Source organism: Balaenoptera musculus, chromosome 11 (assembly GCF_009873245.2).
Source record: "Balaenoptera musculus isolate JJ_BM4_2016_0621 chromosome 11, mBalMus1.pri.v3, whole genome shotgun sequence".
NCBI classification, from domain to species: domain Eukaryota; kingdom Metazoa; phylum Chordata; class Mammalia; order Artiodactyla; family Balaenopteridae; genus Balaenoptera; species Balaenoptera musculus.
In genome coordinates, this window is record NC_045795.1 from 65,704,856 (window position 1) to 65,728,044 (window position 23,189).

A 23,189-nucleotide genomic window follows, 5' to 3' on the forward strand; every position below is an offset into this window, starting at 1 on the left:
TTGTGAGTAATGCAGGAATGAACATGGGGGTGGGTACACATATCTCCTCGAGTCCCTGCTTTCATTTCTTTTGGGTTTATACCCAGAATTGGAATTGTTGGATCACATGCTAATTTTATTTTTAATTTTTTGAGGAACTGCCATATGTTTTACACAGTGGCTGCACCATTTTACATGCCCACCAGCAATGCAGAGGGTTCTGATTTCTCCACATCCTCACCAGCCTCTGTTAGGTTTGTTTGTTCGTTTATTTTTGTTTTGTTTAATAACCATCTTAATGGGTGTTGAAAGGGTATCTGGTAGTTTTGAGTTGCATTTCCCTAATTGCTAATGATGTTGAGAGTCTTTTTATGTGTTTATTGGCCATTTGTATGTCTTCTTTGAAGAAATGTGTATTCAAGTCCTTTGCTCATTTTTGAGTCAGGTTGTCTTTTGTTGTTGAGTTTTAGTTTTCTGTATATTCCGGATGTTAATCCCTTATCAGATATGTGTATTGCAGATATTTTCTCCCATTCGTGAATTGCCTTTTTACTCTGTTGATAGTGTTCTTTGAAGCACAGAAGTTTTTAATGTTGATGAAGTCCAATTTGTCTTTTTTTTTGACTCTGCTTTTGGTGTTATATCCAAGAGATCATTGCCAAATCCAATTCATGAAGCTTCCCCTCTGTTTTCTTCTTAGAGTTTTAGATCTTAAGTTTAGGTCTTGAATCCTTTTTTTCAGATAACTTTTGTATATGGTGTTGGGTAAGGGCCCCACTTGATTCTTTTGCATGTGGATATCCAATTTCCCTATGACCATTTGTTGCAAAGACTGTCTTTTTCCCATTGAATGGTCTTGGCACCCTTGTTGAAAATAACTTGACCATGTATGTGAGGGTTTATTTCTGGGTTCTCTATTCCGTTGTTCTGTATGTCTGTCCTTATACCAATACCACACTGTTTTGATTACTGTAACTTTATAGTAAGTTTTGAAATTAGGAAGTGAGAGTCCTCCAACTATGTTCTTTTTCAAGGCTATTCAGAGACCTATGAAATTCTATACGAATTTTAGGATGGGCTTTGGAATCAGAAGGTCTTGAGTTTGCATTTTGGCTTTTCCTCATATTAGTTATATTGTTTTGGGGCAAGTCTCTCAACCTATTTGAGCCTCAATTTCATAGTCTCTAAAGTGGGGATTATAACAGAACTTACCCCATGGAGGACCTGTGATGATTAAGTGAGAGAACCCATGTAAAATGCGCAACTGTGGCAGAGTCAGTACTCAGCTATGCCTGCCTTTATTACTCTTGTTTCAGAGAGTAGGAATAGACATACTCAGAAAGGTCCTTTCCAGCTTAATGTTATTGTCATTTTAAACACCTGACCATAGTAGCAGTAGTAATAATATTTAATACATTGTTGCTTTAAAATTTTTCAAAACTTTTTTTTGGAGGCATAATTTACATATCATAAAATTCATTTATTGTAACAGTTCAGTTTGATGCAGTCATCACCACTATTCAGATTTAGAATATTTCCAACACCTCAAAACATTCCCTAGTTCCTGTTTGTTGTTAATCTCCACTTCCCACTCTTAACTGCAAGTCCTAGCATCCACTGATCTGCTTTCTGCCTCTGTAGTTTTTTGTTTTCTAGAAATTTCATATAATTGGAATGTCTGGCTTCTTTCACTTGTAATCTTTTTTGAGATTTATCCATGTTGCATTCCTTTTTACAAGTATATCACATTTGTTTATCCATCTACCTGTGGATTGACATTTGGATTCTTTTCAGTTTTTGGCTATTATGAATAATGTTGCTATCAATGCAATTGCTTCTGATGCATGATCTCATTTACTCCTTACAGTAATCATATGAGGTAGGTACCATTATTATTCCCCTTGTGTAGGAGGAGAGCTTTGAGGCATATAGAAGTTAAATATAACTTACCAAGGGTACATAGAAAGCTAAAGTTTTGGGCTTCCCTGGTGGCGCAGTGGTTAAGAATCCTCCTGCCAATGCAAGGGACACGGGTTCGAGCCCTGGTCCGGGAAGATCCCACATGCTGTGGGGCACCTAAGCCCGTGCACCACAACTACTGAGCTTGCGCTCTAGAGCCCGCAAGCCACAACTACTGAAGCCCGCGTGCCTAGAGCCTGTGCTCTGCAACAAGAGAAGCCACCGCAATGAGAAACCTGCGCACTGCAACAAAGAGTAGCCCCCACGCACCACAACTAGAGAAAGCCCGTGCGCAGCAATGAAGACCCAACGCAGCCAAAAATAAATTAAAAAAAAAAAGAAAGCTAAAGTTTTGTCTTCCTTTTTTTTTTTTTTTCTTTCTCTTGGCCATGCTGCGTGGCATGCGGGATCTTAGTTCCTCAACCAGGGGTGGAACCCATGCCCCCTGCAGTGGAAGCATGGGGTCCTAACCACTGGACCACCAGGGAATTCCCAGAAGCTGGAGTTTTGATTCAAACCCAGGCAGTCTGACTCTAAAACATATTCACTAGGCCAATGGTCTTGAAACCTTTTCACTCTTGAACCACCTAAAAGGATTAAAAAATTTTTAACCCCTAAAATTTCGAAAAAATTGTTTACCGCCTTGTACATTTCTAAGTTGGCATCTTAACACTTCTGTCATAAATGGCTGCAAAGGATGTATTTTCTGGCATAATATATATACTGCATATGTACTTTAAATATATAGTTGACAAAACCTTGGAACTGCAGATTTAATTTATGGAAAATGTCTGCCATATAGTTTAATTGGCAAATCAAACTTTAATGTCAGTCATTTAGCCAAACCAGACTGCATCAATGGGAACATTCCAAATCCCAATGATTTTTGAAATAAACTCTTAAAAAGAGTAATAACATTTACTGAGCATTTATTTATGAGGCACTGTTCTAGTGAATTTACATTGTCATTTTATCCTGATAATTATGAAGTAGACATTATCTTTATCCTGATTTTTAGAGAGAAGTAAACTGAGGCATTAAGTTAAATAACTTGCTTAAGGAGCTACGTTGTGCAGAGCCAAGATTTGCCTCCAAGCAGTCTAACTGTGAACCCCAGCAGAGTATGTCCAGAGACTGCACTCTTGTCCCTTCACCACCACACTGTGCCTTCTTATAAAACTTTTAAACTAGGAACCTGACTGTAATTTGCTGGTGTAAGGGACCAGGATATAATATTTAAAATCTGGGAAATTTCTTTTCACAAGAAAAAGCAGCTCTAATGAAGTATTTAAATGTCTCCCTATAGTAGTAAAGTCTCATTTGTACATGAGCTTGAGATTCCTGTGGGATAGCTAAGTGGCCATTTCTGGCGGGCATTTGGACTTTATAGGGAAGTCTAAACTAGGGATGGAGATGTGGAAATTATCATCATAGAGGTGGTAGGGATAGTGGTTAAATTGGGAATGGGTAAGATTGCCCAGTGTCTTAGCTTGGGCTGCTCTAACAAAATACCCTAGACTGGGTGACTTAAACAATACAAATTTATTTCTCATAGTTCTGGAGCCAGGGAAGTTTTTTGTTTTTTGGTGTTTTTTTTGGCTGTTTTGGGTCTTCGTTGCTGTTCGCGGGCTTTCTCTAGTTGTGGCGAGTGGGGGCTATTCTTTGTTGAGGTGCATGGGCTTCTTATTTGTGGTGGCTTCTCGTTGCAGAGCATGGGCTCTAGGCGTGAGGGCTTCAGTAGTCGTGGCTTGCGGACTCTAGATCGCAGACTCAGTAGTTGTGGCGCATGGGCTTAGTTGCTCCACGGCATGTGGGATCTTTCTAGACCAGGGCTCAAACCCGTGTCCCCTGCATTGGCGGGTGGATTCTTAACCACTGCGCCACCAGGGAAGTGCCGGCAGGGAAGTTTAAGATTAAGGTGCCAGACAGTATGGTTCCTGGTGAGATCCTCTTGATTTGCAGACAGCTGCCTTCTCGCTGTATGCTCACATGGTAGGGAGAGAGAGAGAGCATCTCTCTTCTGTCCCTTTTTAAAAAAAATAAAATTATTTATTTATTTATTTATTTTTGGCTGCATTGGGTCTTCGTTGCTGCGTGCGGGCTTTTCTCTAGTTGCAGCAAGCAGGGGCTACTCTTTGTTGCGGTGCATGGGCTTCTCATTGTGGTGGCTTCTCTTGTTGGAGAGCACGGGCTCTAGGCGCGTGGGCTTCAGTAGTTGTGGCTTGCGGGCTCTAGAGCGCAGGCTCAGGAGTTGTGGCGCACGGGCTTAGTTGCTCCGCGGCATGTGGAATCTTTCCGGACCAGGGCTCGAACCCTTGTCCCCTGCGTTGGCAGGTGGATTCTTAACCACTGCACCACCAGAGAAGTCCTCTTTTGTCCCTTCTTATAAGAGCATCAACCCCATTGCTAAGGGCTCTACCCTCATGACCTAATTACCTCCTAAAGACCCCATCTTCAAATACCGTCACATTGGGGATTAGGACTTCAACACATGAATTTTGGGGTAACACAAGCATTCAGTTTAGTCCATAGCACCAAGAGACGGCATCAAGAACCATGCTGGGGAACAGAATAGAGGCTAGGGGATTAGCAGTATTTGGTGGACGTTGATTTATATGTTGAACTAATATTCAAAGGTTTTGTATTGGGTGTGTAGGTGTGTGTTTTGCATGAGAGAGACTTGAGTATGTTTACAAACAAAAAGGAAGTAGTCAGCAGAGTGGTAATAGAGGTCAAAAAATGAGTTAAGTGATAGAGCAAGGTAAGGGTAGATTCTTCAGACTACAGTCTTTAATCTATGGGTACACAAAAACATCCAAGAGAGACTATGGGCATGTATATTTTTAAAGGAATCAATATGCAGAACTTGCCTTCCATAAATACTCTTCTTAAGAATGATCTGGGGACTTCTCTGGTGGTCCAGTGGGTAAGACTCCACACTGCCAATGTGGGGGGCCCAGATTCAATCCCTGCATGCCTGCCGCAACTAAGGAGTCTGCGTGCCACAACTGAAAGATCCCACATGCTGCAACTAAAGATCCTGCATGCCATAATGAAGATCTGGCATGCTGCAACTAAGACCTGGTGCAGCTTAAATAAGTAAATAAATATTAAAACAGAAAAAGAATGAATCTTGCTTCTGGATGTAAGAACGAAAACTCTTAAAACTCTTAGAAGAAAACATAGGGGGAAAGCTTTATGCATTGGATTTGGCAATGATCTTTTAGAGGATATGACACCAAGGGCACAGTCAACAAAAGGAAAAATAGACAAATTGGACTTCATCAAAATTAAAAACTTTTGTGGTCAGTGGACACTATCAACAGAGTAAAAAGGCAGCTCACAAAATGGGAGAAAATATTTTCAAATCACATGTCTGACAAGGGATTAATATCCAGAATATATAGAAAACTCCTAAACTCAACAACAACAAAAAAAAACCTGAATCAAAAAATGGGCAAAGGACTTCAATAGACATTTCTCCCAAAAAGGATATACAAATGGCCAATAAGCACATGAAAAGATTCTCAACATCATTATTGATTAGGGGAATGCAAATCAAAACCACAATGAGATACCACTTCATACCCATTAGGAAGGCTGTTATTAAAAAACAAAACAAAACAAAAAACCAGAATAACAAGTGTTGGTGAGGATGTGGATAAATTGAAACTTGTGTTATTCTGCTAGGGCTGCCATAGCAAAATACCACAGACTAGGTGGCTTAAACAACAGAAAATTATTTTCTCACAGTTTGGAGGCTGAAGTCTAAGATCAAGGTGTCAGCAGTTTTGGGTTTTGATGAGGCCTCTCTCCTTGGCTTGCAGAAGGCCATCTTCTGTCCATGTCCTCACATGGCCTTTTCCCTGTGCATGCATTCCTGGTGTCTCTTCCACTGATGCCAGTCCTGTTGGATTGGGGCCCCGCCCTTATGGCCTCTTTCAACCTTAATTACTTCCTCAAAGGCCCTATTTCCAAATACAGTCACATTGGGAGTTAGGGCTTCAGCACATGAATTGGAGGGGGGCACAATTCAGTCCATAACAAAACCATTGTGCACTATTTGTGGGAATGTAAAATGGTGTAGCTGCTGTGGAAAACAGTATGGTGGTTCCTCAAAAAATTAAAAATAGAATTACCATATGATCCAGCAATTCTACTTCTGGGTATATATATCCAAAAGAACTGATCTCAAAGAGATATTTGTACACACTTGTTCATTATTCACATTATCCAAATGATGGGAGTAACCCAAGTGTCCATAAGTGGATGAATAGATAAAATGTACACGCAGTAGAATATTATTCAGCCTTAAAAAGGCATGAAATTCTGATAGATGCTGCAATATGTATGAACCTTGAAGACATTATGGTAAATGAAATAAGCCAGAAAGAACAAATATTGTATGATTCCACTAGTATTAAGAGGTACTTAGAGTAGTCAAAATCATAAAGACAAAGTGGAACGGTGGTTGCCAAAGACTAGGTTAAGAGGGGAGTGGGGAGTACTGTTTAATGGGTACAGAGTTTCCGTTTTGCAAGATGAAAAAAGTTTTGTGGATGGATGGGGATGATATTTGCAAAACACTGTGTACTTAATCCCTCGTAACTGTATACTTAAAGATGGTTAAAATGGTAAACTTAAATTATTTTTAAAAAATGGGTCTTGTTGATTCTCCTTTTCCACTTCCTCTTTCTTACTAACCCTTCTCCCACTTTACCAAAAAGTCACCTTTGCATTTGAAATCTAACTGAAGTACACTGCCCCAGGGAGGATACCCTTTAGGACACCAAACAATGTTTATCTCATCCCCCATTGAAGGATATTTGGGTTGTTTCCATTTTTTTTTTAAGCTATTATGAATGAAGCTGTTGTGAACATTTTTGTAGAGGTCTTTTATTTTCATTTATCTTAGGCAAATACTTCAGAAGTGGAATTGCTGGGTCATAGGGTAGTGTTTCTCAGGCCGGTTTCTAAAGTGGTTGTACAGTTTTGCATTCTTTTTGTGTGTGTGTGTGTGTGAACTTTTTTTTTTTTTTTAATTTATTTATCTTATTTTATTTTTGGCTGCATTGGGTCTTCATTGCTGCACGCGGGGCTTTCTCTAGTTGCAGTGAGAGGGGGCTACTCTTCCTTGCCATGCCCGGGCGGCTTCTCTTGTTGCGGAGCACAGACTCTAGGTGCACAGTCTTCAGTAGTTGTGGCTCGTGGGTTCTAGATCGCAGACTCAGTAGTTGTGGCACACGGGCTCAGTAGTTGTGGCTCACGGGCTCTAGAGCGCAGGCTCAGTAGTTGTGGCACATGGGCTTAGTTGCTCCGCGGCATGTGGGATCTTCCCAGACCAGGGCTCGAACCCGTGTCCCCTGCATTGGCAGGCGGATTCTCAACCACTGCGCCACCAGTGAAGCTCTACAATTTTGCATTCTTTTGAGTAGTGTATGAGTTCTGATTGCTGGAAATCTTTGTGTATCTGATTTTGTGAATCTTTTTAATTTTAGCAATTCTAGTGAGTGTGTATTGGTATCTCATTCTGGTTTTAATCTTTTCCTTCTGACTAATAATAGGGAGCATTTGTCAGACATGTGTCGCAAATATTTACTCCCTGTTCTGTAGTTTACCCATTCATTTTTTTAACAGTGTCTTTTGAAGAACAGATTTTGATTTTAGTATTTTTCTTTATGGCTAATGCTTTCTGGGTCCTTTGTAAAAGTCTTTGCTGATACCAAGCTCAAAAATATTTTTCCTGTGTTTTCTTTTTTTTTTTTTTTGCCGTGCCTCTTGGCTTGTGGCATCTTAGTTCCCTGACCAGGGATTGAACCCAGGCCACCGCAGTGAAAGCGTGAAGTCTTAACCACTGGACCGCCAGGGAATTCCCGTTTTTTCTTTTAGAAACGTTATAGTTTTAGCTTCTACATTTATGTAGATCCACTTTTAATGTGGTATGATAGGAGGCAAAGCAAATGCCATCAATGGGGATTTAGGATATGATTCTGGAGAGGAAGCCTGAAAAATCGCTATTACATTTGAGGAGGAATCTTTTTTTTTTTTAACTTATTTTATTTTAATTACTTATTTTTGGCTGTGTTGGGTCTTCATTGCTGCTCGTGGGCTTTCTCTAGTTGCAGTGAGCGGGGGCTACTCTTCACTGCGGTGCATGTGCTTCTCATTGCAGTGGTTTCTCTTGTTGCTGAACATGGCCTCCAGGGCGCGTGGGCTTCAGTAGTTGTGGCTTGCGGGCCCTAGAGCGCAGGCTCAGGAGTTGTGGTGCACAGGCTTAGTTGCTCCGTGGCATGTGGGATCTTCCCAGACCAGGCATCTAACCTGTGTCCCCTGCATTGGCAGGTGGATTCTTAACCACTGCGCCACCAGGAAAGTCCCGAGGACAAATGTTTTTAAGTGTAATTGAAATGAATACACTTACATTTTTTTAATGGGAATTTGCAGGGGTTGGGGGAGCAATGGTGCTTCCAGCAGTCACTAATTCTAGGTCCAATAGTGCATATTAAAGTTGCTGCTGTTTAAAAACTCATAGTTGGATCATAGTTGGGTAGGTGCTCACACCAATCCTTGCCTGTTGGTGCCCCCTTGATCTTCTTAGCTGAGTGTCCTGTTTGGCCCAAAGCATTTACTTTGGAAAAAATTAAGAGTGTTTAAAGCAGGAACAGGCTGCTATATACCACAGCTAAAACTAATGGAATAGTACCCCTGGTTCTGCTTTGTTGGCTTTTGGAACTGAAGTAATGAGTAAGAGGGGTGGCCCTGGGTATTGGTTTTATTTTGCTGGAGGTAAATTTCTTGGACATGTGCAGAATGGACCAGAGTGAAAGTATTTGCTGAGAATTTTTTTTAAAATTTATTTATTTAATTTATTTTTGTCTGCGTTGGGTCGTCATTGCTGTGCGCGGGCTTTCTCTAGTTGCGGTGAGCGGGGGCTACTCTTCGTTGCGGCAGGCGGGCTTTTCATTGCGGTGGCTTCTCTTGTTGCGGAGCATGGGCTCTAGGCATGCGGGCTTCAGTAGTTGTGGCACGTGGGCTCAGTAGTTGTGGCTCACAGGCTCTGGACTGTAGGCTCAGTAGTTGTGGCGCACGGGCTTAGGTGCTCCGCGGCATGTGGGATCTTCCCGGACCAGGGCTTGAACCTGTGTCCCCTGCATTGGCAGGAGGATTCTTAGCCACTGCGCCACCAGGGAAGTCCCGCCAAGAATGTTTTTATTAATCAAGAGTCAAAGGCAGAGGAGGCTCAGAAACAATCAGTTAACATCATCATTCTAACCTTAAAGGCTGCTGACCCTATACAATGGGGAGGCTTTATTCCCATACCCACTGGTTGGTTTCCAGGAAACCAAAGTCTTTATGTTCTGGGGGAGTATAATTGTAAAGCTGAAAATTAAAGGAATTGATGAGAAGGGCATCACTAGGAGTGCAATCCATAGTTTAATGTGATGCTTGCCATCTCTCAAGATTAACTGACCCCTGTTCAACCACTATTCATGTGAAATTACTTTTCAATTCAGCATTCAAAACTCTCATTTGAGTATCATACAAAGTGAAGTAAGTCAGAGGAAAACAAATATCTTAGCATATGTGTGAAACGTAGAAAAATGGTACAGATGAACCTATTTGCAGGGCAGGAATAGAAACTCAGACGTAGAGACCGGACGTGTGGACATGGGGGGGAAGGGGAGGGTGGGATGAATTGGGAGATTAGGTTTGACATATATACACTACCATGTGTAAAATAGCTAGTGGGAACCTGCTTTATAGCACAGGGTGCTCAGCTCAGTGCTCTGTGATGACCTAGATGGGTGGGATGAGGGGGTAGGAAGGTCCAAGAGGGATATATGTATACATATAGCTGATTCATTTCACTGTACAGCAGAAAGTAACACAACATTGTAAAGCAATTATACTACAATAAAAACTAACAAACAAAAGCCTCTCATTTGACTATTTACTACTACCACCAAGATCTACACCTGCAGCAGCTTCACCTGGACTTACATCTCAGCCTTACTCACCACAGGGGCCCCCTTACTCATTGCTGTGTTGCATCTGTTAGGGGTGGGATCTGGGCATTTGAGGTGGCAGGCCTTCTCGTTCTCACTTGCATGTTCACCGCCAGGTACAGTTGTGTAATTAGTGTTATAGTACCACTTATTTTCAGAGTTAGGTGGTATGGCAGGTGACGTGTTATACATTCCTTAGTGGATTCTGACTTTCTTGGCTCCTGTCTTGCTGTGTATATCAACCAATATCCCTCTGGGTTCTGATGAGCTTCAGCATTTAAAGCCTTAACCTGACATTCAGTTTATCCCGCAGTGCCAGTTCTGTTTACCAAAAGTAGCCCTGGCTCCATGCCAGTAACTCAAGAGTTTTTACCCATTTAAAGTTTAAGGATAGTTTATAACATCATTTCAGCCCCAAGACCTGTAATCATTTGCTTTGCTGGATTAAACTGTCTGAAGAATTCCAGCTATTCTGAGGAAGATTTTGGAGGGAACCACTACTAGATGTTTTTACATATCTTTGGCCCCATTCCCACCAGCAGTATATGAGGGTTCTAATTTCTCCAGATTCTTGTCAACTTATCTTTTTATTAGAGACACCCTAGTGGATATGAAGTGGTATCTTACTGTGGTTTTTTTGTTTGTTTGTTTGTTTGTTTTGGTTTTTTTAGTTTTTTGGCTTATGGGATCTTAGTTCCCCGACCAGGGATTGAACCTGGGCCACGGCATTGAAAGCGCCGAGTCCTAACCACTGGACCACCGGGGAACTCCCCTTATTATGGTTTTGATGTGCATTTTCCTTATGGGTAATGTTGAGCATTTTTCCTGTGCTTATTGGCCTTTAAAAAGTTATCATCTTTGAAAAAAGAAAAAAAAAAGTATCATCTTTGGAGAAATGTCTATTCATAGCCTTTGCCCATTCTAAAAATTGGGTTGTCATTTTGCTACTGAGTTATAAAATAGTTCTTTATGTATTCTGGATAAGGTCCCTTATCAAATATGATTTACACAAGTTTTCTCCTATTCTGTGGGCTGTCTTCACTTTCTTTTTTTTTTTTTTTTTTTGTCTTCACTTTCTTGATGGTGTCCTTTAAAGCACAGAATTTTAAATTTTGATGGTATCCAATTGATCTATTTTATTTTTCCTTTTGTTGCTTGTGCTTTTGGTATTCATCTTATCCAAGAAGCCATTTCTTAATCTAAGGTCATGAAGATTTATGCCTGTTCTAAGAATTTTATAGTTTTATCTCTTAAAACATTTAGGTCTTTGATCCATTTGTGTTAATTTTTATACATGACATGAAGTCGGGGTTAACTTTATTCTTCTGCATGGGGACATCCACTTGTCCCAGTATCATTTGTTGAAAAGACTGTTCTTTCTTCATTGAATTGTCTTAGAACTCTTGTCTAATACACTTGATCCTAAATGTGAGGGTTTGTTTCTGGACTCTCAATTCTGTTATATTGATCTTTGTTTATCCTTATGTCAGTGCCACACTGTCTTGATAACTGTAGCTTTGTTTTTTTTTTTTTTTAACTGAAGTATAGTTGATTTACGATATCGTGTTCGTTTCAGGTATACAACACAGTGATTCAGTTTTTCGTATACACACACACACACACACACACACACACACACACACACATTCCTTTTCAGATTCTTTTCCCTTATAGGTTATTGAAAAATACCGAGTATAGTTCCCTGTGCTATACAGTAGGTCCTTGTTGGTCATCTATTTTATATATAGTATTGTGTATATGTTAATCCCAACCTCCTAATTTATCCCTCCCTGCACCCCCCCCCCTTCCCCATTGGTAACAATAAGTCTGTTTTCTATGTCTGTGAGTCGCTTTCTGTTTTGTAAATAAGTTCATTTATATCATTTATACCATTTTTTTAAGATTCCACATAGTAATGATATCATATGATATTTGTCTTTCTCTTTCTGGCTTACCTCACTTAGAATGATAATCTAAATGTTGCTGCAAATGGCATTATTTCGTTCTTTTTTATGGCTGAGTAATATTCCATTGTATATGTATATACTACATCTTCTTTATCCATTCATGTGTCAATGGACATTTAGGTTGCTTGTAGTTAAGTTTTAGAATCAGGAAATGTGAGTCCCCTAACTTTGTAGTATGTGTTCTTTTCTATTTTGCACAGATGATACCATATTACAAATAATATTTTGCACATATTTTTAAACTTAATATATAATAGTTTATCCTATATAAATTAACATAGCTATTTCATTTTTTGAGAGTTGCATAGCATTTCAGTAGTACAAATATATTCTGTTGATGTAATTTAGATTTTATAATCTTCTGCTATTACAAACAGTGCTGCACTATGTACCTTTGTAAACATGTCACCTCAGATTGTAAGTTTCTAGAGATTGAATTCCTAGAAGAGGAACTAGAATGTCAGAAGTAATATGCATTTAAAATTTTGTGAATTCTACAGTTTATGTAGAAGGAAAACTATGGAAAACTGTAGAATTTTTCCTTATGTTATTGATGTCTAACTTTATCCTGTTTTGGTTAGAGAGGATACTTTGTATGGTTATTTATCTTATAAAATCTATTGAGGCTTGTTTGTGGCCCAGCAAATGGTCCATCCTGAAGAATATCCCATGTGCACTTGACAAGATGTGATTCTGCTATTGTTGGGTGGAGTGTTCTGTATGTGTCAATTAGATGTGTTTGGTTTATTGTGCTAAGTTCTCTATTTTCTTACTTATCTACTGTCTGGTTGATCAATTCATTATTCAAAGTGAGGTTTGAAGTTTCCAACTGTTATAGAACTGTCTACTTCTCCCTTCAGTTTCTTTCAGTTTTTGCTTCATATATTTTGAGGGTCTGTTATTAGGCTTATAATGTTTATGATTTATTTTTTTGTGTTTTTTTAACCTTTAAATTAATATATAATGTCCTTTGTCTTTTGTACCTTTTTTTTAATGCATTTTAAATTTATTTATTTATTTATTTTGGCTGTGTTGGATCTTCGTTTCTGTGCGAGGGCTTTCTCTAGTTGCGGCGAGCGGGGGCCACTCTTCATCGAGGTGCGCGGGCCTCTCACTGTCGCAGCCTCCCCTGTTGCGGAGCACAGGCTCCAGATGCGCAGGCTCAGTAGTTGTGGCTCACGGGCCCAGTTGCTCCGCGGCATGTGGGATCTTCCCAGACCAGGGCTCGAACCTATGTCCCCTGAACTGGCAGGCAGATTCTTAACCACTGCGCCACCAGGGAGGTCCCCCTTCCCTCTGTTACTGATGTCACAGATAACATCTTTATAAATTGTGTCCCATTAACCTAGATTAATAATTGTTTTTTATGCATTTGTCTTTTAAATCATGTAGAAAGTAAAAACTGGAGTTAAAAATCGAAGTTACAATAATACTAGCTTTTATAATTGCTCTTGCTTTTTTAATCTTTACTGAAGATCTTTATTTCTTCATATGGCTTCAAGTTACTGTTTGACTTTCTTTCATTTCAACCTGAAGAACTTTTGGCATTTCTTGCAGGGCCCATCTACTGGTAACAAATTCCCTCAGCTTTTGCTTATCAGGAAATGTCTTGATTTCTTCCTCATTTTTTTTTTTTTTCCCCACGCCAAGTGGCATGCGGGATCTTAGTTCCCTGACCAGGGATTGAACCCGTGCCCCCTGCAGTGGAAGCACAGAGTCTTAACCACTGGACTGCCAGGGAAGTCCCTCTTTCTCATTTTTGAAGGAGAGTTTTGCTAGATATAGAATTCTTTTCCTATACTATTTTTGCAAAGGCTATATTCCTTGTTAAGTGTGATCACTGACACTTGTTCTTTTAGCCTTTGTTCATCTAATGTGTTAACCAAGATTTCCTTGAATACTAGGAGATCAAACAAATGAAACAAAAATGAACAAAAAACACACCAACAAAAATAAGAGAAAAAAAAACCCACATCTCTTTGTTTTTGCAGATTGGTTCTGTGCTGGGGCCATTCCTTCAACACTTAGCTAGGCTTGCTCTGAACCTAGAGATCAGCCTGAGGTGAAAGCTTAGAGTCTTCTCAGGTTTTGTCTGATCATGTGTCTGGGTATGCTTGTGGTGTTCTAAGTTTTCTCATATACATGGTGCCTTGGAATGTCCTAACTTCCCAAAGTGTTTTCACCCCAACCTCTCCATATCTGTGAGTCTGTAGTCTGCTTTGCAGCTTTTATTAGCAGTGCCTGCCGCTTTTCACCCCGGAGTTCTGAGTTAGGTAGAACAGAGGCAAGTACCTTGCATCAGTCTTCAGATGGCCCCCGTACAGATTAGAACAAATGTACACAATAATTTACAAATCAGGTTTCCCTTGGGTTTAGGGAGAGAGCTGAAAACTGGGCTGCCTTCAAGACAAAAACCACTGCCATGCTGGGGTGGGGGTGGGGCAAGGATCAGTAAAAACACCACAAAACTTTCCTATTATTTTGAGGATGACTTTTTCATTTTTTATTCTTTTTTAAAAATATTTATTTATTTGGCTGCGCCTGATCTTAGTTGCGGCACGTGGGATCTTTATTGTAGCACGTGGGATCTTTGTTGCAGCATTCGGCATCTAGTCCCGCTGACCAGGGATCGAACCCAGGCGCCCTGCGTTGGGAGCACGGGATCTTAACTACTGGACCACCAGGGAAGTCCTGAGGATGACTTTTTCTTGATTGAGTGTTCACTTGGTTGTTGTAAAGCTTTGACTGTTTTCTAAAGCTACAACAAAGTTGGTTCAGACTGCTTGTTTTTTGATGTTTCTGTGGAGGAATGAGGCTTTGGAATTTCATAGTCTGCTGTTTTGCTGACATGTGGGTTGTGTTTTCACTCTCTTGATAGTGTACTTGGATTCACAAAACGTTTTCAATTTCGATGAAGTCTACTTTATTTTTTCTTTTGTTGTCATAGTAAGAAACCATTGCCAAATTCCAAGGTCATAAAAGTTTGTCTCTTTTGGGGAATTCCCTGGTGGTCCAGTGGTTAGGACTTGGCTCGTTCACTGCCTAGGCCCAGGTTCAATCGGGGAACTAGGCTCCCACAGTCCTCGTGGTATGGCAAAAAAAAAAAAAAAAAAAGTTTGCCTCTTTTTTAGTAGCTGGAGCACAGGTCCTGTGATGATTTCTCAGCCTTAGGTTACGTGCCCATCTTCAAAGCAATCACTGTGGTGAGGTAATAGACTATTCTTTTCTTTCTTTTTTTTTTTTAATTTTTATTTATTTTTTGGCTGCTCTGCTTGTCATGTGGGATCTTAGTTCCCCCACCAGGGACTGAACTTGTGCCCCCTGCATTGGAAGCTCGGAGTCTTAACCACTGGGCAGCCAGGGAAGTCCCAGTAATAGACTATTCTGATTGGCCAGGCTGAATAGAGTAGGATCAGCCGCACAGACTGAGAGTGGTGTTTATGCTAAGGTGCTGTTTCCGAAAAGGAAGATAGAATGGGTGCCAGAAAAATTAGTAAATATATTATGAAGCATTCTTAGTACATTGAGAAGTTGATGGTGCCCTAGAGTGCACATTTTAAATTTAAAATGTATTTTTCTTGCTATAAATTAATATGTAAATGTTTTTTTTTTTTAAAGATCTGGCATATATTTCCTGACTACTTTTTTTAAAAAATTAATTAATTAATTAATTTATTTTTGGCTGTGTTGGGTCTTCGTTTCTGTGTAAGGGCTTTCTCTAGTTGTGGCAAGCAGGGGCCACTCTTCATCGTGGTGCGCAGACTTCTCACTATCGCGGCCTCTCTTGTTGCGGAGCACAGGCTCCAGACGCGCAGGCTCAGTAGCTGTGGCTCACGGGCCCAGTTGCTCTGCGGCATGTGGGATCTTCCCAGACCAGGGCTTGAACCCGTGTCCCCTGCATTAGCAGGCAGATTCCCAACCACTGCGCCACCAGGGAAGCCCAATATGTAAATGTTTAAAAGTGACTTCCAGGGCTTCCCTGGTGGCACGGTGGTTGAGAATCCGCCTGCCAATGCAGGGGACACGGGTTCAAGCCCTGGTCTGGGAAGACCCCACATGCCGCGGAGCAACAGGGCCCGTGAGCCACAACTACTGAGCCTGCGCGTCTGGAGCCTGTGCTCCGCAGCAACAGAGGCTGCGACAGTGAGAGGCCCGTGCACCGCGATGAAGAGTGGCCCCCGCTTGCCACAACTAGAGAAAGCCCTCGCACAGAAACGAAGACCCAACACAGCCATAAATAAATAAATAAATTAATTAAAGAAAAAAAAAGTGACTTCCAGGGCTTCCCTGGTGGCGCAGTGGTTGGGAATCCGCCTGCCAACGCAGAGGACACGGGTTCGGGCCCTGCTCTGGGAAGATCCCGCATGCCGCGGAGCAGCTGAGCCCGTGAGCCACAACTACTGAAGCCTGCGCGCCTGGGGCCCGTGTTCCGCAGCGGGGGAGGCCACCGCAATGAGAAGCCCGCGCACTGCAACGACGAGTGGCCCCCGCTCGCCACAACTGGAGGAGGCCCGCACGCAGCAACGAGGACCCAACGCAGCCAGAATAAATAAATAAAATTTTTAAAAAATAAATAAATAAATAAAAGTGACTTCCAAAAGTATACCTGCTGATGTGGTCCCTGATAAGCCAAACAGGAGGAAGTTGGTTTAGTCTTTACTTCATGTTCCAATGTACTCATTTTTTGTGGTTTGTTTTGTACAGGTACTGTGATAACCAGAGTTTGGTAGCAAGGATCTACTTATTGGACCCTCTTGACATATAAAGAGATGTGGGGGGATTCTCGATCTACTAACAGAACAGGACCTTTTCGGTAAGTCTTAAAATTTGAATATTGAAATGTCAGTTTTTAATGATACAGTATAACATTTTTGGCCTACCATAAAGAGGGATATTTTCTAGAAATAGCTCCGATTTTTTAAAAATAGAAACTATTTAAAAATTTTCTAGTCATTTCTAAAGTGATTGTGAGACTAAATACCCAGCATGCCAAGTGTTTTAGCATTTTTAAAAGCATTAACAAAATCCCCCAATTTCTAAAAATATTTTTTGTCTCTTTTAGCAAAGTAATACATATTTGATTCATAAGGAAAGCTAGTAAAAAATGTACATAAATGTTTATAAATGTATGTAAATGTTTCATTAAATTCAGTAATTTATGTCTAGAATCCAGAGCTCTGTCTTTCCTGTGACACATTGTGTTTCAGCTACCAAAAATAGTTCTGAGAAAGAAAAATTACTCGATGCAATTTTCTAAGCTGCATATCAATTTTAAATGTTACTAGGTACAAAGATAAGTGGAGAAGGTGGTACCGTTCAGTTGTAAATGGATTATATTTTAGATTTGTGGGGAGTTAATTTTTTATAGCCAGTATAATAAACACTGATGATGGTATTTTAAAACTTTTGCATTGTGTTTACAATTGGAATATGATTGTAATGGCTTTAGTTGGTATATGGCAAAGAAATCTGACCTTTAAAGCTATACATTAAAAAATATTTATGCTCCAGGGAATTCCCTGGTGGTCCAGTAGTTAGGACTCCACACTCTCACTGCCAAGGGCCTGGGTTGAGTCCCTGGTCGGGGAACTAAAATCCCACAAGCCACGCGGTGTGGCAAAAAAAAAAAATTTATGTTCTAATTGAAACTTCTGTTACTAGTAAATTTTCTTTTTGATTGGCAGTCTGCAGGATCTTCTTGTGCAAATTCAACAGATGTTTTATTATTTTGAAGCTTGGGGTTCCAATGAAAAATTTAGGGAGAGAACTAAGTTTTAAAAAATCCATATAATATTTAGTAAAACTAGTTTCATGAATAAAGGGGTCTTTACTTTTTGCTTAGCAGTCTTTAAATTAAAGCAGTGGTGGTGATGCTGGTTATGTTTTTCCTTTCAAAATATTAAGGTCTGGATCAGTGGTCAACAACAACAGGTTGTATAGCCTGGAGCTTGTTTTTGTTTTATTGGAACATAGCCCTGATCATTCATTTACAAATTGTCTGTGATGGCTTTCATGCTGCAATGGCAGAGTTGAATAGTTCTGACAGAAACTGCAAAGCCTAATGTAATTACTGTCTGACTCTTTATGGAAAAAGTTTGCAGATCCCTAGTCTAGATTAGTGAGTTTGTACTTTAACATTTAAAAATCTCTCCTTTTTACTTATGTTTATGGATAATTATTTGTAAGTAAGGCTGTTTCCTGTAAGCCTTCAGGAATGTTAGGTAACTTTAGCTCTATTGCATCACTTAAAAATTTTTTTCAGAACATTTTCTCTTTGAATTTATTATTTAAAATTGTATTTCCCCACCTTAATTTTAGTTTAAATATAAGTCATTACATGCTATTTTTTAAGATCTTTGACCAGAAAGAGATATAGTTTATATAGCATAACTTTTGGGGGGACTAATTTGGGTGAAAAAGGTATCTTGCAGGAAAATAATTTTGTATTTATTTTAACAACTCGTCTTCTTAAAATTTTTTAAAATTTGGTTGAAAATGATTTTCATAGCCACTGCTATTTTATACTAATAGAAGTGTTTCTTGAATAGTCTACATAAAATACAGTTCTAAGAACCCTAGTACAGTGGTTACTCTAGATCTCTTTGATCTTCTCCACTTAAGAGGGTAAGGTAATCCTTAGGGTAGTATTCAAAGACACTGTTGGATGTGTTCTGGTCAGAGAACATGTAGATTTAGATACCTCAGCACTCAGCCTGTGAGTGTCTGCTGAGGCTTAAGTCTTCCTGCAATCTAACTATTGGGATTTTTTTTTTATTATTAATTTTTTAATTTTTTGTCTGTGTTGGGTCTTTGTTGCGGTGCACGGGCTTCTCATTGCAGTGGCGTCTCTTGTTGCGGAGCACGGGCTTTAGGCGCGCGGGCTTCAGTAGTTGCAGCGCGTGGGCTCAGTTTTTGTGGCTCGCAGGCTCTAGAGCGCAGGCTCAATAGTTATGGCGCATGGGCTTAGTTGCTCCACGGCATGTGGGACCTTCCTGGAAGAGGGCTCGAACCCGTGTCCCCTGCATTGGCAGGCGGATTCTTAACCACTGCGCCGCCAGTGAAGTCCCTAACCATTGGGATTTGAATGATTTTAAATATGGGTGACACCAGAATTAGTGGTAATGTCTTAATTTTAGTGTTATATTGTATTATTTATGAAGAACATTTAAAGTTGCTTCTCTTATGATGAACCCCATAGATATAACTAATGTTAATAGGAGCTGATGGAAGTTACCATGTCCTGAAAATCCATTGAATATGCATCATTCAACTGTTTAGGTTACTATTGTTAAATTCCTATTACTTTTTGGAAAGGGTTTGGCATTGTAACTGTTTCTCTTGCACTGAGTAACCCAGAAGCGGTTGTCTGTTGAATCTTTCTATAGCAGTGTAGTCTGAGTTCAGAAGGGTCATGTAATAGAACCTGTATATTCTGGAAGGAGAGAACTGAGTTGGACTTGATCTCTTAATACTTTTGTTTTACTGCTAAAAAGGAGGTAACCATTCAGATCATTTCATGTTTTCCTTTTTCATGCCCTTCTCTCCCCTCCCCTTGAAGCTCAGTATCCTAGGTACCTAATTGCCTATTTAAATTTCCTAATCTTTTACCAAAGTCAAAACATATAAAATGGTCTGGAGCTTAAGACAAAGGGAGGAAGTTAGGTAGTATGAAAGATTGGGCCAATTCTCATTTATCTCTTGAGTTCTGTAAACTGAGAATGCGAATTTAATACTATGCTTATTTTAAAATATATTGTATTACCATGAAAAATTAGATGAGGCATTAGAATCTAGAAAATCAGCTTTTTTTTTTTGGGACCTGGTGATAATGCTTGAAGGCCTAATGCTCTCTCTAGGTCCCTTTCAGTATTAAGCTCCTGGATGCTGTTGCTTGGTTTAGTCGACTTAACACATGCTTTGTGGCATGATTCATGCTGCCTTCTGAGATACCCTTGAGTAGTTACAATAATAGGACCCAGGTGAGAGCAGTTCTAGGTGGAGCCACTGTAGAACGAGGATTTAGATGCAGCCAGGGCTGATGCTCAGCTGGTGAACACTGGTGTACTCCTAGTGATTTACAGCCAGTGTTTCTTCATTTTGGGCCTGCATCCATTCTGACTGGGTGGTGTCCATACTGTGGCTGTAATCAAATATTTTGGAATGTTACTCCTGTATGCACCAATGAGAAAGACACCTCCTGAAACCTACTGTATAAAATTTACAGTGCATTGGTTTTTCTGATGTATAGGAATCATCATGCTGATCTTGGAATTCTAAGTTCCCTGGCTATAGGAAATGGAAATTTTTGTAGAGTGTCACCATTGCTAGCTCATCTGGTGTTGCGGATTTTCCCTGTTGCAGGACTGGGTGAAAGCTTTTTCTGCAACAGTCATGTTGAAAACTTTGTGTTGACTTTCCTCGTGTTCTGAAATGGGAATATAAAAGTTAACTACACCACTTCGTCTTAAAATAGCAAAACATTGCTGTTTTCTGCAGATCTAGGACCTTGTTACAGAACTCTGCCAAAAAAAAAAAAAATGTTTGCGGAAGAATGTGCTGTTGATTAGAGAAGAATATGCTGGTGTGTAGATTTCAAACTCTCTGGACAATATGAATAACACTGTCTTTGTTTCTACAGTGGGAGCCAAGAAGAAAGGTTTGCTCCGGGGTGGAACAGGGATTATCCTCCTCCTCCCCTTAAGAGTCATGCTCAAGAGAGACACTCTGGCAACTTTCCTGGCAGAGATTCACTTCCCTTTGATTTCCAGGGGCATTCGGGGCCTCCCTTTGCAAATGTAGAGGAGCATTCTTTCAGCTATGGAGCTAGAGACGGACAGCATGGTGACTATCGAGGAGGGGAGGGACCTGGACATGATTTCAGGGGGGGAGATTTTTCATCTTCTGATTTCCAGAGCAGAGATTCATCACAGTTGGACTTCAGAAGTAGGGACATACATTCTGGGGATTTTCGCGATAGAGAAGGACCACCTATGGACTATAGGGGTGGAGATGGTACTTCTATGGATTATAGAGGTAGGGAGACATCTCACATGAACTACAGAGACAGGGATGCTCATACTGTTGACTTTAGAGGTAGGGATGCTCCTCCACCTGACTTCAGGGGCCGGGGCACTTATGATTTAGATTTTAGAGGCCGGGATGGATCCCATGCAGATTTTAGGGGAAGGGATTTATCAGATTTGGATTTCAGGGCCAGAGATCAGTCCCGTTCTGATTTTAGGAATAGAGATGTATCTGATTTGGACTTCAGGGACAAAGACGGAACACAGATGGACTTTAGAGGCCGAGGTTCAGGTACTAGTGATCTAGACTTTAGGGACAGGGATACACCACATTCAGATTTCAGAGGTAGACACCGGTCCAGGACTGATCAGGATTTTAGGGGCAGAGAGGTGGGACCTTGTATGGAATTTAAAGATAGGGAGATGCCCTCTGTGGATCCAAATATTTTGGATTACATTCAGCCCTCTACACAAGATAGAGAACATTCTGGTATGAATGTGAACAAGAGAGAAGAATCTGCACATGACCACACAACAGAAAGGCCTGCTTTTGGCATTCAGAAGGGAGAATTTGAGCATTCAGAAACAAGAGAAGGAGAAACACAAGGTGTAGCTTTTGAACATGAGTCTCCACCAGACTTTCAGACCAGCCAAAGTCCACTTCAAGACCAGGACAAGTCACAGCTTTCTGGAGGTGAACAACAGAGTTCGGATGCTGGTATGTTTAAAGAAGAAGGTGGTCTGGACTTCCTTGGCCGGCAAGACACTGATTACAGAAGCATGGAGTACCGTGATGTGGATCACAGGCTTCCAGGAAGCCAGATATTTGGCTATGGCCAGAGCAAGTCTTTTCCAGAGGGCAAAACTTCCCAAGATGCCCAACGGGACCTTCAGGTATGTTAATGGAATGGATTGCTTTTTTGAATTTTGCTTTTTCATAAAACTTTTCTGAAGGGTGAAGTGTAGAGTCCAGGACCATTAGTCCTAGGTCTTAACTTTGTACAGCCATTAAAAAGCAAGATTTGTATTCAGTGTACATCTCTAGAGAAAGGGCCCTCAGTTCAGATCATATTTTTGATGTGTGTCTCTTCATTATTTTGCTTGATGGTACTGATCGAAATGCTTTGGGATAATTTAGTTTGAAAGTATTTGTCTTTGGGAGTTGGTTCTCTCTCAACTCTTGCATAGTCAGGCCTGTGGCTGTTTAGGGTTCATTTTCTTATTTAAACTCCTTTAGAGAATACCTAGGATATAGAGGTAGAGAATACCTAGTTATGAGGAGGTGATGTTAATGTTGCAAGTATTCTCTTGAAGCTAACTTAATTGACTTAAATGTTGAATTTCTGTATGTATAATGTATAATCTAATGTATATATAATCTAAGTGAGGAGAATTATGTTTGCAGTTGGACATTGAAAGTATTATCTTTTAAAATAGGTATTACCCATCTCTATTGAAGTTTCTGTTATTTTGGACAGTAATTCTAAGACATGCTAATAACCAAATAATGGATTTTGAGAATGTTAGAGCTGGATGGCCATATAATTTATTGTTCAAGTCAGGACACTTTCAAGAGTAAAAGAGGACACTATTTGTAATTATGCCAGGAGAGTAGGCATAACTGGGAGGTGTGGTCACGTAGTTATAGGAGACTTTTTTCCCCAAAAGTTAAACCCTTTTTATAACTGTTGAAATGAAAGAGAATCAGTTAGAGCTGAGACTTTTGTGAATATGGAAAATGCAGATTTCTCTGAATTGTACTGTTAAGTTATATTGTCAGATGACACCTTTTGACTTTGTTCTGGAATTTGTTATAGATTACATCTTTGATAAATGACATCTGGTTTTTTTTATTTATTTGCTGTTTTCTGATTCAGGAAAAGAAAATTTTAGTTTTGAGAATCTAGGTGATTTTTTTCCTGTTTATAAAAGTCGTATTCAGTGTTGTTTCTCTTAATTTTCTGCTTTACTATTTCAAAATTCCCTCAATGAGCATGGATCTTAACACACTTGCATTCTAATGATTTGAAATCAAATTTTGGGGGAATTCCCTAGCAGTCCAGTGGTTAGGACTCAGCGCTTTCACTGCTGGGGCCCGGGCTCAATCCCTGGTCGGGGAACTAAGATCCCACAAAAAAAAAAAAAAAAAAGAAAGAAATCAAATTTTGGAACTCAGAAAAATAGAGACAATTATAATTTTTCATATCTTCATATGATGTAAGTCATTTTGATTTTTGATCCTGAGTACCTGTATT

General features: G+C 40.1%; 1 protein-coding gene and 1 non-coding gene across 4 annotated transcripts in view; one reads left to right on the forward strand and one right to left on the reverse strand.

The window, feature by feature from the left end:
* Nucleotides 1-23,189, forward strand: part of RBM6 (RNA binding motif protein 6) — a 111,148-nt gene that overhangs the window by 3,591 nt on the left and 84,368 nt on the right. For all 3 annotated transcript variants that reach the window (XM_036867979.1, XM_036867980.1, XM_036867981.1), the window contains exons 2-3: nt 16,616-16,724; nt 20,550-21,828. In XM_036867979.1, coding sequence (XP_036723874.1) covers nt 16,681-16,724; nt 20,550-21,828 — 1,323 coding nt within the window. In that variant the 5' untranslated portion in view covers nt 16,616-16,680. The remainder of the gene's footprint in view (nt 1-16,615; nt 16,725-20,549; nt 21,829-23,189) is intronic.
* TRNAE-UUC lies at nt 10,639-10,710 on the reverse strand. The gene has a single exon. It is a non-coding gene; the product is annotated as a tRNA-Glu (tRNA).